The sequence below is a fragment of the Sesamum indicum genome, linkage group LG1 (assembly GCF_026168435.1).
Source record: "Sesamum indicum cultivar Baizhima isolate 11 linkage group LG1, ASM2616843v1, whole genome shotgun sequence".
NCBI lineage: Eukaryota > Viridiplantae > Streptophyta > Magnoliopsida > Lamiales > Pedaliaceae > Sesamum > Sesamum indicum.
In genome coordinates this window covers 15,780,732-15,798,076 of record NC_142657.1, presented here as the reverse complement: position 1 = coordinate 15,798,076, position 17,345 = coordinate 15,780,732, and the positions used below count along the sequence as shown (strand labels likewise).

General features: G+C 35.3%; 2 protein-coding genes across 5 annotated transcripts; both read right to left on the bottom strand.

The window, feature by feature from the left end:
* Window positions 1-3,415: 3,415 nt before the first annotated feature.
* On the bottom strand, window positions 3,416-9,658 carry LOC105163232 (P-loop containing nucleoside triphosphate hydrolases superfamily protein). Of its 3 annotated transcripts, XM_011081504.3 has the most exons (12): window positions 9,523-9,658; window positions 9,162-9,249; window positions 8,683-8,750; window positions 8,445-8,521; window positions 7,975-8,155; window positions 7,806-7,862; window positions 7,080-7,154; window positions 6,232-6,351; window positions 5,301-5,471; window positions 5,043-5,156; window positions 4,661-4,831; window positions 3,416-3,891 (listed from the first exon to the last, which is right to left on the bottom strand). In XM_011081504.3, the coding sequence occupies exons 2-12, from the start codon at window positions 9,229-9,231 to the stop codon at window positions 3,796-3,798; spliced, it is 1,200 nt and encodes a 399-aa protein (XP_011079806.1). In that variant the 5' UTR covers window positions 9,232-9,249; window positions 9,523-9,658; the 3' UTR covers window positions 3,416-3,795. The 3 variants fall into 3 exon arrangements, with proteins under 3 accessions (XP_011079806.1, XP_088740219.1, XP_088740215.1); XM_088884093.1 differs by lacking the exons at window positions 8,683-8,750; window positions 9,523-9,658 and having other exon boundaries at window positions 9,162-9,241; XM_088884089.1 differs by lacking the exons at window positions 8,445-8,521; window positions 8,683-8,750; window positions 9,162-9,249; window positions 9,523-9,658 and adding an exon at window positions 8,252-8,384.
* A 1,616-nt stretch (window positions 9,659-11,274) lies between these two features.
* Window positions 11,275-17,105, bottom strand: TRFL6 (TRF-like 6). 2 transcript variants are annotated; one of them, XM_011081484.3, is made up of 9 exons: window positions 16,918-17,104; window positions 16,421-16,538; window positions 15,375-15,513; window positions 14,772-14,869; window positions 13,585-14,400; window positions 13,031-13,165; window positions 12,283-12,573; window positions 12,135-12,191; window positions 11,275-11,572 (listed from the first exon to the last, which is right to left on the bottom strand). In XM_011081484.3, the coding sequence occupies exons 2-9, from the start codon at window positions 16,517-16,519 to the stop codon at window positions 11,399-11,401; spliced, it is 1,809 nt and encodes a 602-aa protein (XP_011079786.2). In that variant the 5' UTR covers window positions 16,520-16,538; window positions 16,918-17,104; the 3' UTR covers window positions 11,275-11,398. The 2 variants fall into 2 exon arrangements, with proteins under 2 accessions (XP_011079786.2, XP_011079795.2); XM_011081493.3 differs by having other exon boundaries at window positions 11,474-11,613; window positions 16,918-17,105.
* Window positions 17,106-17,345: the final 240 nt, after the last annotated feature.

Below are 17,345 nucleotides of genomic sequence, written 5' to 3'. Positions count from 1 at the left end.
TGTATATGTGGGGTATAGTATTTTAACACGGAATTTACATAAAAATTCCGAATAATTTAAGAAATACATATGAATATCAAGAATTTCCACATTTTTATTAGGGTTAGGTTCATTTGCAATCTCAACAAGTCCATCAAACTGTTGATTCATAGATTAATTGATGGAGTTTGTTATTACAGGACAATATTGATGCACTTGGTCCAAGGGAAAGGCTAATATATAAACAATTTCAATTGATGGAGTTTGTTATTACACGACATTCATATATGGTCCAAGAGAAGACTAATAAATAAACATCCCAATAGATATTCAGTAAGTACGGGACTTTTATTCGTCTTTACAATACTATTTTTCTATTTATACGCATCAGAGAGTTGTTGTCAAGGCCAAAAAATTTGATGATCCCTTATTGTATATTGTACAATTAAATCGCATGTCATATTAAAAACAACCCTATAAATACTATCAACAATGTTCTTGAAAATTACCATGCATGTATATATATATATATATATATATGTATCTCAGATAGCATGATCATTAAGTTATGAGAATCCAATATGAGATGTGACAATTTTGAGGACAATGAGTCCATGGCTGGAATAGCTACATACCTACCATGCACAATGGTGTCCAGCTCTAATTATTGAATTTTGAAGCCCCCCACCCCAAAAATAAGAAAAAAGAAACCCTTTTGTCCCATTATACTTTATTTTGTCCGGGTGTGTTAATGGTTTATATTAACTCATCCTCCAAATTGCCATTCTATAAGGGTACAAGAAGGGATCTATCTTCAGACAATAACACATACAGTTTGTTGTCTATTCAAGAGAGAGAGAGAGAGAGAGAGAGCCACCAATCTGATTCATGTTCACCATTTTTCACATCTTTTGTTGGTGATTTGGTTAATCTTCTGTTTTGTCTTTATTATAGTCCAAAGAGTTGAAGATTCTATGTTGTTGGGAGGGGACAATTTTTTGTTGTGTTGATATATATATATGGTGATGTCTTTTCTTCTACTCCACTACCACAATGCACGAACCAGATTTAATACTTCTATCTGTCTCGATTTATTGCTCTCATTCTTAATTTCTTTCCTCAAAATATTTTGAAATAATAATTAATGTTTCTGCAAATTGCCCTTTTAAATTAAAGTAACCATATGACAGCACCAACCCTAGTTTACAATTTTATGAAATAATAGCGAGAAACATAAAAGATCATGATATGAATTTCATCTCTAGTCTATCATTTTTGTGTCAAAATCAAATTAGTCCCGAAATTTTAAACAATCAATTTGTACCTTTCATGACACAAATACACACATATATGCACATATACATACTCTTCTAATGTACGGAGAAGATATAGTAGTCGAGTCCCTCTTAAGATTGTATAAGTATTGATGAGTCCATAACCGATAAAAGTTGATTTGAGATATCGAGTAAAACCAATCAACATAGACAAATAATTATTTCATGACACCCCTTTTTCATACTTTGAGAAAAAAACTTGTCAGAAAATGGTAACAAAGGTTTGAGTCATTAGCCACTAAAAGGAAAGAACCAATTTGACCTTGAATCATTACCAGCATTGTACAACTTGAAAGAAGGTTTTGGAGGGAATATGAACAAATTAAGTTCAGTGAGCAGCATGGACCCAAATAGGGTATGGTAGGCTCCACCCATGACCTGGAGCTTTCAAATGAAAACTATTGGAGGCCCATATATATTGGGTAACATGTGATGGGCTGGCTCATAATGTCCGAGGCCTGTCGGGGGATACGCGTGCGAAGCCCAATGGGTCCTACCCTCATTAAGTAAACCCTGCCCCAAACTCACTGGCAAACCCCCACACATATGATCTGCCATTCACACATGTGATAGCACTAGACTCTTTGAACTCTATATATTGTCCTTGCAACATTTCAACTATTAACTCTCCCAAATTGTGGTCTGTCATTTCTGGATAGGTCTAAGTCCGGGCCCATGTCATTATTTTTTTATTTTAGAGTAAAGATCAACCTTTCATGATATTTTATATAATTATAGATTTTTTTGTAATTTGCAAAAATTATTGATATTCAGATATGTAGTATAATTATGTAACTCTTGGATGATAAAGTGAAAATATCTATTTTACCCTTATTGAAATTTTATTTTTTGTAAGAAATATATTAAAGTATATGATGTTGGAGGAACATTATAAAAAATGTGAAAATTTAATGAAGGGATGTTATTACAAAAGAATACTTAAATACATAAAATTATAATTCATGATCAAAAGGGTATTTTGGTAAATGCAAGATAAAATTTGGATGAAATCCTAACAAAAAACAATGAAATAATTCAATTGTTGAATGAATGTTATTTATTATCAAGGAAATATTAGTAATTTCTCAACAACGAATTATATTAATTGTATCAAACTTTATGGGAGTTTGACGTAATTTAATCTTTATTTTATGATATTGTTATATGAGAAATTTTTATTACCTTCTGGACTCGTTTACTTTAAAAGATGAAATTAAACCAGAACAGATTAACAATAGATAAAATGTGAAACGAGATTGAATCGGCACACTATATCTTGTTTACTTGTATTGCCAAAATTTGGCGTAAAACTAATTTTATATTTAGTTGACACATTTGGGACAAAACAAGTGAGAATTTATCAATTCTCAAAATTGCCCTCCAGTTAAAACTCATTCCCAACAAATCTGATAATGCCACAATTGACCTCCAAAATAAAGAATATTTAAGTTTTACTGGGTTGCTCTTTAATGAACATCACGGAGGACTGGCATGGAGGGAATACAGTTTATTGAAGAAGAAAAGATCTAAAAATGGCTCTGTGAATTTGAAGATACTGGACCTGTAGCTTGGAGTTGAGTTGTCTCTACTTCTAGAATGAGAGAAAGATGTGAAATGATGTTATTTTTGCAGATATATGGAGTATCTTGTCTCATTCACAATGACAGATGGCGTAAAATCAAACCCGATCCCCCTCAAGCAGGCCTAGTGGGATTATAATCCGTCCAGTCATCTGTTATCAAAGAGACGAGGCATAATTCTCGAACCAACCTAACTGCAAGGAAACGGGTTATTAAACTGGATATCTCAGTCAGTTGATATCTCAAAGAATTGATTAACAAGGTAACGGGTTATTAAACAAGGTATCATGTTATTTTAAATTCTTTAATTTGTGTATATCTCAAAGAATTGATTAACCAATTAATTGCGCTCAAATTTCATTGCGAGCTAAATGTCCCATTCACATGTCAAACCACATTAGAAGAACCCAACTAAAATAAGAAAAACAAATAGAGGATAAAGGGTCAGTACAACAATCCCTCCCTTGTATTTTGAGACTAAAAGCATTCGATCTCACCTTTGATGTGAAATTAAGCATGAACTTCAATCCTAGCAAGAGCTGGCTCGTCAGATTTATATCCAACTAGCATCACAAGAAACACTAGCACAGTCCAATTATGTGTGGTACAGAATGTAAGAAAATCCCATCAAAATCTGCATAATCTGGTTGAATTTCTTTTACAATGGGAAGATAAAAAATCAAATAGCTATGACTCACCAATGCTTCCCTGCCATCAGTGTGGACAGTTGATCAAAGGTTACTAAAACATGTAACATGGGAGAAGACATATCGATCTTGAGAAAGCTCTGTAGGGGACTCATCACGAAATCTTTGGCTACTTCCTCTTTTTGTACTTGTTCAGCAGCAAAACACGATGTCAAATGAGCCAAAAGCTTTGTAGAGATTATGCACCATCACACTTTATGTCTTCAGAGGAGCCTTCTTTTCTCTGTCAGAAATTCGAGCAGGAGTATTGGAGTGTGATTTAAACCGGCCTCTACCTCCATCTTCTTTCTCCTGCAAGAAATGTTGCCACAGAAGAATGTCCAAAAATAAATAAAGCAGCATGGAAGTCACTAGTTTTAACTCTTAACCTCAACTATAATATAGACCAACGTATAAAGTTCAATCAGGCTCTAAACCACAGAGCTGCTCTGGGCTGGATTAAAAATTCAAAAAGCGCCTCCAGCTCAATAGCTTTCTCATATTTTGGCATTTGCAATCAGGAGTTTATAACCACAACAAAGAAAATCTTATAAAGTTGCACTGAAACTGGATCAAAATCAATACCAGACATCACATAAAATGATACAAGGATACGGCATAAATATTTCATGAGGCAGCTGACTCCAGTCAGAACAATCTACAATACACTACAATGGCAAATCTCTTTTTCAGTCATTATGGAAAAGGTCAATGGCAAACTCCACAACTGAATTTCAGAGCAATATCTAAACCTAGCTTCTGTGTGAACATGACATATAGAAAAGCTTCCCACATAAGACTTCCCTTAGATCCACTACTCACTGAAAGGAACGTCCATTAGTATAAATGTTCCATGTTTTTAAGCTTCTTTCAAAGAACATGCTGCTGACTTATTGTTTCCACTGTGCAAAGTGATTCTCACTTGATGGTGGAATATTTGGTAGAATATCATCAGTTTAAAAAATAATGACGAATTGGGGTAATACACACAGCCAAAAAAAATCTCCAGTTTTATATGTGAACTCAACGGAGGTGCCCACTGAGAGCTAAGAGAAGTCCCAAAATGGAAAAGCTCAATTACCTTTTTCTTAACAATCTGAACTACATCCTCATCCTGAAGTGTATGACTAAGGCCACAGTGCTGTGGGTAGTGCCTCGCACTTGTACCCCACACCAAAACATACTTCACATCCTTAACCAGGCTCCGATGTATGTGGTTACAAAAATCTTCTACATTGCAGCCACCTCTACCCTGAAAGCAAAATTCAACAAAGTACTAAATACGCCCGACCATAATCAAAAGCAAGAATACAAATCAAGAAACCTAAAATCATAGAATACATAATCATAATTGTCAAATAAATGAATGGAAAAGAAGAAAAGAAGAAACCCTTCTCCACAAAATAGTTCCACAGAATTGCAAGCATGTGATGGAAAGTGTATTAGATTATCAGGAGACATACAGAAGAAAGGACCACTGGATCTGAGAAGTCTGGTTGCTGGCCCTGAGGCTTTGTGTAGATTCTGACAAGACCCATCTCTTCCCACATTCTGGCAAGCAGTCTGTCCAGATTCAGCTGTTGAAGTAACAAAACCACATAAACATTCAGCACACAAAACAAAAGCAACGAGGCGATGCATAAATCCCTATACATCTCCCAATCAATGTTTGCTGAATATAAAAAAGCAGTCAGCTGCATATTCAAAAGACGATCACACACCTTCAAATTGCAGCTAATGACAATAGAATTAGGCTGCCGCGCTAATCTGTCCACATCATCGATACCAATAACATCAATCTTATTGTAGACATATACGCACTTCATGTACTTGCGATTCCCCTCAATAACGTCAATAAGATCATCTACCGTTGCATCTTCACGAAACAAAACCTTACAAAAATTAATGTGGAGAAAAACTGTCAATAGCAATCTTGGTCCCAGGTAATCATCATTAGTCATCAAGAGTCACCATTTAATATACCATTACACAAGCACCCAAATAGAGTCAACATCAATCAGACAACTGGAAGTTAAAAATTACAAATTTCTTTGACCAGGTTCAGAACAATAGAACAAATACAAGGTTTATTTTAATACAAATTGTATGCTTTAGGAGAAAAGGAAGGGCATCATCTTTTCTACATTGCGTATAGCTCATTTTACACACACAAAAGTTTACTGTGTCCCACTAAGCCCCAAGACGCTTCATACATTCCCGCTGTCCTATAGGTGCAAAGCATAATTTAATACACATCCGTGGATTAGCTAATTGTTAATCTTGTCCCAAGGCATCATTTGTCTTTGCACACCAGGCCTTGAACTCTTTACAATTTTGTGCTTTGTTAAGGAAACATTATACCTATTACCTATAGCACGTAGTGACTGGAAGTTTCGAAAAGCACAATATATGGTAGCTTTTCAGTGGAAAAGTTCTGCAAATCCAATGAATGAAAGACAAGATGTGGCCTGTCTTGTGACATCCCATTCATCTATCTAAGAGATAGACGGTTTTACAAATAGATAAAGAAGCAGTTCTGGATGTTAACAAAACGTTCCCAGATTGACAAGAAGACCAGATGAATATTCCTATATACAAAGAAATTTATAGCATGCCAGATGCTAATATTCCAATCAAAGAAGTAAGAAGTACCTCTGCATTGTGAATCTTGTACTCATGTAATATTTGATAGCAGAGTTTCTCATCCACATGAGTCAATGGTAGCGTGCTATTGAAAGAAATTCCCCCAGTTTTTTTCTTTTTGAAGTATATCTGTCATCACACAGAAACACTAGTCAATAATTAGATTAAGTATGATTTCAGATCCCAAGAGATAAGGAATAAACAACTCCTTTTTAAAGGGAAGCTACTCCTGTTTTCTTTTCTCATGTTACTGTAATTTCCTACGAGAAAAATCTCATATTTAATTAATGCTATGACCCCTTCCAGGACCTACTTTTCTGCTTAATCCACCCTACATTGCTTGGAAGATGCAGTAGTCGCGGACAAATGCTTGAGATAATTATGTTCTTACCAGGTACCTAAAGTTGAATAAAATACTTAAAATTGAAAACATGACGGCAGAAAAAGGCTACATCAAATGCAATGGAGAAGCTCTACAGCTATTTCACTGTGTAGCACTTCAGGAATTATTTTGAAACCCAAAACTTTTTGGTGCATAAAATACGCCCTACATTTCTCCACTCGATCAGATAGTTCATGCGTATTATGCATAAAGGTTAGATCCATGACCAGCCCAAACATCTGATGCCCTCATAAAATGGCTACTCTTGCGGATGCTAACCTGTCTTTTGCAAAAGCCATGCCCTGAGAGAGGCAACAATTTCAGTTCAACATTCAAGAAAGTGAGATTATCTCTTTTAAACCTCCCAAAAATCTTATCAGGCAAGATCGTAAACCTATACTCAAGCTATAAACAAGTGCCACGAGAAAGTAACAAAGAGAACAAAAGGCAATGGAGAATGATTAGAATACATTACTTGAGGTGGTCTTTTATTTAACCGCAACCCAACAGCTTCCAATTCCCTTGTTAAGATTTGGCGATGCCCTTCACTCTAGAAATTTCATGATCATCGAGCCACGGAAATATTAGAATTAAAGCTAGATAACTAATGAAAATATTGCATATTAGTAATCACTTAAAAATTAAAGAATTACTGTCAATACCAAATATAAGAAAAAAAAATTCTTAACTTCAAGCAAATACTTAACGCTTTCTCCTTCAGTATCAAGGCAACATTAGCTCAAGCAATGTAACGGAGCCCGAACAAGGAACAACTCAAATTAATATAACCAAACAAACAACTAATGGTGTCAAAAACTTCTTCTGACATCATAAATTCAGTGGAACTTTGAAAGGGCATCAAACAGACAGTAATCATAAGATATTGGACTGATATTGATAAGGCTAACATTGTTCTCAAGTATACTGTCAAGATGATTTGTCTATCTTAACAGTTAGCATCATATGCAATGTGTTTCAGATAGATCTTTTCGTAACAGCCCCCAGGCAGCTGTAGGAGCATAACGTATGATTTATCTCTCCTTGTTAATCATGGCATGCAAAAATATGTGTGGACAGTACACACACAAGCACTCACATATAAATGTAAGGAAGCTAGTTGAGTGTGACTTGCAAAACGTTACAAACATTCAAAAAGAACTTCTTCGATCATCCAATAGAAACCGATAGCACTACCACTTACTTTGGAAGCATCTAGAACCATCAACACAAGATCTGCTGATTTGGCAACTGCAATAACCTGAAATCATCAAGAAGTTCCTTTCAGGCATATAACATCCTCTTAAAGTCAAGTAAGTTTCACCAGGCATCAGGTCTAGTAATATATCATCTATTATAGTCTAGACTTTTACCTGCCTACCACGCCCCTTTCCTTCAGATGCACCTTCTATAATTCCAGGAAGATCAAGGAGCTGTATTTTAGTATCATTGTAGTGAATAATACCCGGAATGCAAGTAAGCGTTGTGAACTCATATGATGCAGCTTCTGAATGTGTTCCCGTCAACATAGTCAAAAGTGTTGATTTTCCAACACTGGCAAGAAATAATTGCAAAAATATCTTTAGAATACCACAAAACAAGAAGGATTTACATATCAATAACCTGGAACAGAACAATCCAAGAACTGACCAAGAAAGGCATGGTAGCCAAAGGATAGACCCAAATACAAATGAGAGAACCACCACCATCCACCAAAAGCCAATTAATTAACTATCGGTTCAAAACATCCTCTGTTATCAAATTGTGTGAACAAGATAATATTCTAATTCTTATTTTTTCTCTTTTTCCAACACATAACTCTTAAAGTAATGACATGGCCAACCTGGGGAAACCTATCAGTGCAACACGTCCATGACCAAATTTTGTAACTTCAAAGCCCTCCCCAGCTCCGCTAGAACCCTGATTCGTCATGGAAGAATTATCAGAGTATAGAGGCACTAAAAAGAATTGAATTATTATACTTGGAAAGAACCTTGGAAGATAAATCAATCACAATAATTTTCCATGCGAGGAACCATCACATATTGACAAAACAAGAAGAAATCAAAGAAGATGCATACTTTTGGGGGCTCCAACAGTTGCGTCCTCAGTTTTGCTATCTTAGCCTTGAGCTGACCCAAATGATATTCTGTATTATCAAACATGTTACTATCATGATTATGCATCTTACAGGCTCGTATAGACGGCGAAACCCATCATGGATAAAGCCAAGTATGTGAGAATCAAATCAAAATGCAGCTTTAGGATCAATTCATACTTATAGTGAAAGCATTCCAGACAAATTAAGAACAGAACCCCTCAATCTTGATTCCGGCTAGCACTCAATCGGGTTATCAAATCAAATTCATGGAAAATACTCCCAAACCCTATTCCGATGCCCCTTGATTCCATATATAAAATACTAATATAATTTCTCATCCTAAGCACAAATAGAACAGAAAAGCCAACCGGGGACTGTAAAAACATAACAGAATATACTTATTAAAGAAAACAACAACAGAAACGAAACCCAAAAAAACAAAAAGAAAACAATAATCACCTGTGGCTTTATTCTTTTGTGTTCGTGCCATCTCGGCTTCAATTTCTTTAATCTTTTCTATGATCCCCATTTTTCCTTAAATATTAACCTGAAACAAATAACAAGCAACAGAAACCACCTCTGGATCAGCCAACTATGCTTCGAAACACAACCACAGAGATAGAATCAAAAGTGTTCATGAAAGACCTCCAATTTTAGCTAAACAGAAACAACTTTCCACAATGTTTAGCAAAAATCAGCTATTTTATGTAAATTCGAGCAGATTACAATTATCAGCAATATCTCGTAACACACATGTGGAAATATGTGAGCAGATACGAATAAACGGGGAGAAATTATTGATGAATACAATAGATGTTACCTTAGAGAGAGAGAGAGATACGAGCAGCAGCAGAAGCAGCAGCAGCAGATGACTTATATTCGGCTGCAGGGCTCTTTAAGACTCTAGTAAACAAAGTAAAAGCGTGGTGTTGAAGGGGGTCTAAGACTTAGACGTTAGGACGCTATTTTGATAACGCTTTTTTAGAAAGCGTTCTGAACAGAATCAGATAGCCTGGGCCAGGAAAAGCCCATCTCCAATCTGATTATGCGACCCAACTAGAAGACCCATTAAACAACAAGGATGTCTTATTTGATTAGTACTCATCATAATTTCTATGAGCATATATTTGAATTATAATTGTTTTTATGTTTTGGCATTTAATTTTTTTTTGGTTAATTTATCATTTCATCTATATTTTTGTCATTTGTAACTATTTTTTCACCATTTTTTTTAACAAAAAAAATTACATGTAGTGTACATGTGATATTTAAATGTTATATAATGTAATATTTTTTACTTATACACAGCATGTGATATTTTTTAACAAAAAAATCATCATACATGGCAAATTATGAATTTTGTGTGGTTGAAATGGTAAGGCGACGCACCAAAAAAATCAAATGTCAAAATATAAAAATAGGCATAATTTTGTTAGCAAAATGTAATTTACCCTTAAAAAAAATCGTGAGAGAGGAGAAGGAAAGAAATCTTTAAGAAGAAAAAAAAATAGAATAAGGTGAGAGAGAAAAATAATTTTAAATTTATTAAAATATAAAAAATTGTAAGAAAAAGAAATGTGTAGTAATGTACTAAGAAAAAAGATAAAATTTTAATTATGAAATTATTAAAAAAATATTAAATTTACTATTCTAACCGATTTTTCTTTTAAAAAGACTAAATGAACTAAAGAATAAATTTAGATATTTAAAAATTAGTATTAAATAAATTTTCTTTATATATAAATATGGTATAACTTTTGGCTAGGTATGAGCTCAGATTTTTACAGCCATGATCTAAAAAATTAAAAGGAATTTTTCAGCCATTTAATTGTTGTTTTCCCATACAAAACAACGATTTCATTTTATGAGAGAAACTTGTTTGATTTCATTTTCAAACGTTTATGTTCAATTTTATACTATTTTTAAATTGTGAGATTGTATTTGATTACTTTCTTTTCTTTTTTGTGAAATTGCATCATAAAGTCCAAAAAATCTATACTATCATACAAAAAATTATTACAAAAATATGACACCTTTTCAAATACAAAACCATCAGAAGATACTTTAATCCAAACTTATTTTCATCTTATCACATATTTTATTACAAAAGAAAATTACAAAGCATCCTAATTTAAATGTAGTCCAAAACTTATCACAACACATATTGATCCAAACATATTTTCATTTCTCACACAAAATTCAATAACAAAGTAACAAGTCACTTGAAAATACTGGATTTGAAAATTGTGAATGACGACAAGAACAACCAAGGCAAAAGTTTCAGGCTAGCCACAAAAAAGAAAAAAATGCAAAGAAATTAGAAGGTAGCTAGTTTTCAACAGCCAAACTCAATTCCCAACTCAGCCAACCGGGCTGAAGTTATTTAGAATAATTTATATTTCATGTGAGCTTTGATGCGTTCGGAATTTATCATCACCAGACAATTGATTTCACACACATAGATTACACATTAACGAGTGTTGCCTCAACTGCAATCGCCCCCAGCCAACCACACACACAACTTTCCGATTATCATCAAGCAATACAAAAATCAGCATCAATGAAGGCAGACTTGTCGTGTAAATCTAACAATCCTGCACTACATCAACTTCAACGACGTACAGTTAGTTTTACAATGCATCAGAGTTTTAGCATTCTTATTGAAAATTAGGCAGACACTACACGTATTCACAGTGCTACAAAAACCCTGATCTTGTTTCGTGTACAGTTTTATTGGGTTCATTACGCTCAGCCAATTTGCAATAGCTGATGCTTGGTGGAACATGAGTTTGCATTTCAGCAAGTTCTCTTACTCGTGACAGAATTGGAGCAGGGATTGGGACTGAAGCTTGCTTCCGGGAGCCGTGCATCTGTTCATTCACCCGGAGAAGTCAGTCCACTGAGCAGAATACTGAGATTTCAACACACAGTAACAATTTCAAAAGAAACAACGGAGAAAACAGTTTACGAGCACATGTATTTATCAAGAAAGAAAAATTCTAAAGTTCAATGGATATTGGTACAGACAAAAGTTCAATAACAGAGTTCAAATAAAACACAAAGCAGAAAAATTTGAAACATCTTTTCTGGAGATGTCTGCATTGTTCGTCAATATGAAGAACTTCAGGGAAGTCGCAGATTGAAAAGCATTTGATGCTAGGCACAATCAGATATCCTCCCGCAATAGTTTCAACACAATAATGAATTACTGGAGTGGTTGATATTAAATGTTTGTCCATCAAAAGTCCTCTCTTCCAGGATAAATAATGAAATAAATATAGAATCAAATAGAAGAATTGAAATCAGCCACGGAGCAACTGATATCAAGTTTAATAGCATCATGATCGTGCGATAATAGAAATCAGCTTTATTAAATCAACTAGAACTGGTACTCATGTGGATATTTGCTAAAATAGAGAACATTTAGCTCACCCCATTTCCAGTTGGCAATTCTGCAAGGCTAGCTCTTAGAAGATTCCTCCATTTATCCTGCATATGATTGAATTTTCAATCTAATAGCTAAGGCCAGAAGAGTGTAAAGTTCGCTTTGGCTGGCTTAATTAATTCATTGGTGTCCTACCTTAAGGTCAACTGAAGTTCGGTAAGAATATGATGCAAAGGCAAGGCGTTTGATCTCAGACCATCTACCAGCACCATATTTAGCAACCCCATCAACCAGTTTAACAACTTCACTTAGTGTCCAAGGTCGATGATGCTTCCTCCTCATTCCTCCATTAGCTGTGGGTACAGTAACTACCTCTTCATCTGAGTTATTCCTATATGATTCCACGTTTTTCAGCTTCACTTCCTCCTCCAGCTGAATTGTTGTCCTCTCAGTATATGGGGTTGATCTCTCTGAAGCAACAACAGGCTGGGCACATAAAGAGATGCCACCAAATATTATGAGTCAGTATTAACCTCTAAGAAAATTGGAAATAAAAGGAGAAGCTAGAGGCCATGAAAGATTTAAAGTGAAGAAGAAAAAACAGGAATTAACATACAGGATACATTATTCAATAAAAATAGTTCACAAGAAATACTTTCCACAAAGAAATTATATATCAACAACTTTCACCACGCGATTCAACATATTCCTATAGGTCCTCAGTTTAGATTGTAGAAGAAAATTACTACAAACAACACCAACCATAGCCAGTATCCATCGAAACAACTACATAGCCTAATTTTAAAAACGTAACTGTGTTTGATATAATCAGATAGGATCAACTCAATTAAGCGAATCAACCTTCATCAAGCATCTCATCTCAGGATTTACTGAAACAAACTGGGGAAAACCAAAACTTTAAATGTTCTGGCAAGTAACTTACAGGCTCTTCAATCCATCTGGGAGACAAGCTGTTTTTGGGTGCATTATTCCCGCATTCTTTGTCAAGCTGTGTGCTGGATGCAACATCATTCTTTTCCAGACTGATTGAGATGCCCTCCCCACTAGGCTGAAGTTTCTAAACATCACAGCTGAAAGCATGTAAATTACAACATTCTAACCAGCTTAGTCGATGCTAGATCCCATTCTTATCAAACGAATACATAAAGCAACACAAGTTGATTTATTGATTGCTTTACAAGAGACAAGAAATGGTTCCAAATTGCGTGATATTTAATCACCAGAGACAACAAATAAGGGGCAAATCATTCAAACTGGTTCACCGTAGAAGGACAGAGAGACAGAGTGCAACCTCCCACAAGAATGACTAACTCACTTAGCTTGCTATTCACAAAGTGATAGAAAAACCAATGCAGGGTGCATACATTGCCAATGACTAATTGAAATGGTTTAGATGATGCAGTCAGAAAACAGAAACAAATTCCATAATATCAAAGTTATGCTCACATAATGTACAGGTGTATTAATTCACGTTACCATAAGGTTCATAAGATTTTCCCTTGGACGGCTCCGGCGAATCCGGGAAACATATGGAATCTGAATTCCAGAACCTCCAAGTGAATCTTTCCTGGTGAGATATCTCCTATCCAGTCCAAAATTCTGAACAGGTCTTGCCCAAACTTTTGCAGATGGCTGGTCATATGCAGGGTGTTTAACTGAGGAGACGATTTTGGCACCAGAGTCCCTGGATTCTCCTTCTGAAAGTTCTTCAATGTAACGTTTTGTGGGCTTCCGAATTCTTTTTGCTGGTCTTTCTTCTGTCTCTGCATCTTTAGTTCCAGATTTGTCTTGAAAAGTAGAACTTTCCATATTTGTCTCATTAGCAATTGAGTGGATTTCACTTTTTTTATCATGGGAAGTTGATGGACTTTCATGGTTCTCCATCGCAGATGTAACTACACAATCAAACAAAACAGAGCAATCCACACTTTCACAAGTTTCCGTTTTTTGTTTCCTTCCCACTCTATTGTCTATAATTACAAAACTGGTGGTTGAGAAGTCACAAGAGTTGGTCAATCCCATGATAATCCTCCTCTTGAGCCACTGTTTATCCTTCACAGAAGTCTCCCTTCCAAAAGTTGCCTTGAAGGTCTCCTGAAGATCTTTAACTGACAGATTATCCAGGTGTATTTCCCCATTCAACAAAGAGAAATCAGGCTTCATACCAGTATCAAAACTAGAATTTGTTTTACTCCTGTCCAATTCACTAAACGTCTTTGAGCATTCCCCTGGACTCCCAGATTGGCAAACACTGCCATCACTGCCGTGACAAACTAATGAAGGAATTCTTTCCTACATAGTGAAATTAAAAGGCCATGCCATCACCAGTTAGAATAGTCAAGCCAATCATTTCAATTCAATAAGATGACAGATCTTTCAATATGCCCAAAATCACAGGAAAAAAATGACTCAGGATTTGGTAAGAATAATTTACAGTTCCAGAAGATAAGATACATATAGAATAATAGGAAGAACGAACTAGCACTAAATACAAATAAGATAACATAGACCAGGACTAGAAAAAAAATTATATTTTTCCATTCAGCATCCCAGCCTAATCTGAACCCGCCAAACCAAAACCATAAAATACTCTCCTCGTACAATTGGCTGATTTGGCAAAGATAAAAAAGCAAAGAATATCTTTGAAACACCAAACTGAATACCTTCAGATGAACATCTACTTCTTCAGAATCCATCATAGGGTGAGGTGGTATATTTGGCTTTTCTGTACCAATTTCAAGAATCTCAAGTTGTGGCTGGCCTGGCATACAAACAAGAATAAGCAGCCACAAAAAACAAAGTAGCATAAATAAAAACATGATTCAATGAAATGGTAGAGGACTGTGAGAACACAACCTTTCCCAGATCAAGTGGAGAGGAAAGTTTGGCCTTTCTATAACTGGTAGGAAAAAGGGGGAGAAGAATATGACCCCTCTCTAACTGGTTGCTACGCTTAAATTGCCTAAGCCTTTTGAGCAATTGGCTTTCCAGGTACATGGCATTCATGTAGGTATACTAGGCAACAACTTAAATGACTAGAGAAATTTCAAAAAGGTAGAAACGTTCTAAACCCACAATTACAGAAAGCCAGAAACAAATGAAGAAAGGACAAAGCTCAGATGTTTTTCAAACAAAGAATATCTTCAGAGTCTTGCAATGGATTTATGTTCTAAAGGCATGCATCAGTATTGCCAATAATGACTATAGCAGGCACAAGGGAAATGGGAAACAAAATTGTAAAGGAAAAACTAGGCTCTGTAGTGAACCTTCTGAGCCATTTGTACTGCATTCCAGAATTTGTCCGGTGTCCAGAGTTCTGACATTACTTTTATCCTCTTCAAGCAAGTCTTCAACTGCCATAACTTCATCTTCTGTTGCAGGCACTAATCTCCCATCGCCATCAACCTAAGTTTCAGATGACATACCAGTTATAATAACTTGACAAATAGATCACACAAGATTCTTTACCTGAGAAATATCACGACGGAGGAGATAAAAGTAGCGTATTACAGGAGTAAAAATGATTGCCTCTGATCCCTGGCAGGCTTCTAATCAAGAAACCTATTAATTACACTTACCAATCAACTCAAACATTACCAAATTATGACCTGTCACATTACATGATACTACATTTGCAAGGTGGAATCTGGTAGAGGTTATATACACTTTCTTAGCCGCAAACAATAGGAGAATAACTCTAATGTAGTGGTTCAACCCAAAATACATTAAGGAAGTTAGTTGACATACTTTCTTAATTCCATGGACGTGCAAGTAAGCAATTAAAAGATGACCTACAATTCAGGCTTCTAACACCCCTCATGCAAGTAATACCTAATTGCTTCTCAGCATTGCATCTCAAACCCAATCAAGCGCTTACTTGTATCTTAAAGTGCCATGGTGATAAAGCCTGTCGTATCTTGGTAATCATAATGACATGATCACATTTACACATTCCTCAAAATCATAATTCATTCCTTCCCAAGTATGTGGAGAAGATAAAACATATTATTCTATGAAAACTTTCCCGACAGGAAACAAGGCCAATTATAAGAAACAAGAAAGTGGAAATGCCTACTAAGTCCATCTTATATTATAAACATATTCCGTTGGTTCTTTCTGTAAGAAATAAACTTCCAAGAAAATTTGTGTCATCACTAGCAATTCTAGACTATAACTTAATTTCGTCTGAAAACCATCCTGTGGTGGTAAAACCGGCTTTCTCGTGCATGTACCAAATACGTATATTTAATGCACATCTTGTCCAAACAGGTGAACTATAAAGCCAATACGAGCTTGCACATAGAGTTTATACCCGAGCAAGCTGGTAAACAACTGGATCAGCAGCCTTATGCGAAATGATACAATCAACTCCAGCTTCCTCATTTCCGACAATATCAACTAATGTTCCCATTGCCACTCATAGACACAGACTGCAAAAAAGAACAAACACATGATATTACGTCTAACAACGTTAAGACTGCAAAAAAGAACAAACACATGATATTACGTCTAACAACGTTAACTAATCAAGCTTGAAAGTTCAAATTCCAATTGAATTCAAATTCACTCAACGCATGCACGATATAACATACTCTAATCTAGTGTTAGTATACATAAAACTTAATCATTAGACTTCACCCAGAATTAAAAATAAATAAATTCCAACACATTTTCTTCTTCCACAATAAAACAAAAAACTAATAGGAATATGAATTAATAAATATCAATAGAATGTCAAACTAATCAGCTAAAAAATGCGATAAATGCATGTAAAACATAATTATCAAGAACTGACGTAAATCAACTGACCACGGAATTTCATTCGATGTCCCAATAAGGGAATATTCCGGCAGGGAGTTGACAACGGAAAACCTGGGGCGAAAATAAAAATCAAAGTGAAAATCCGGTCAGAAAAAGTTTTTGGAGGAGATTTTTTGCATTTGGGGGTTTCTTTGTTCAGTTGGAGTAGTGTTCTGGTTTTGCTTTACGAGCACGCTGGTTGTACTGTCAAAAGAGTCCGGAATCGAAAGTGACGAATTAACTTGATTCTGAAAGTAGACGTGGAGTCCGGATATGTCTTCAGCAGGTGAATTGACAAACTTGCCCCCTGTCCAGATGTCATTTGCCTACTTATTAACGACCCATTTGTTTTTTCGGGAAAGTTTGGTTTGAAAAAAGAATCGAATTAGGGTAACTATTAATTCATTGTTTGATGTTTACACTTTAGATTCATAAAT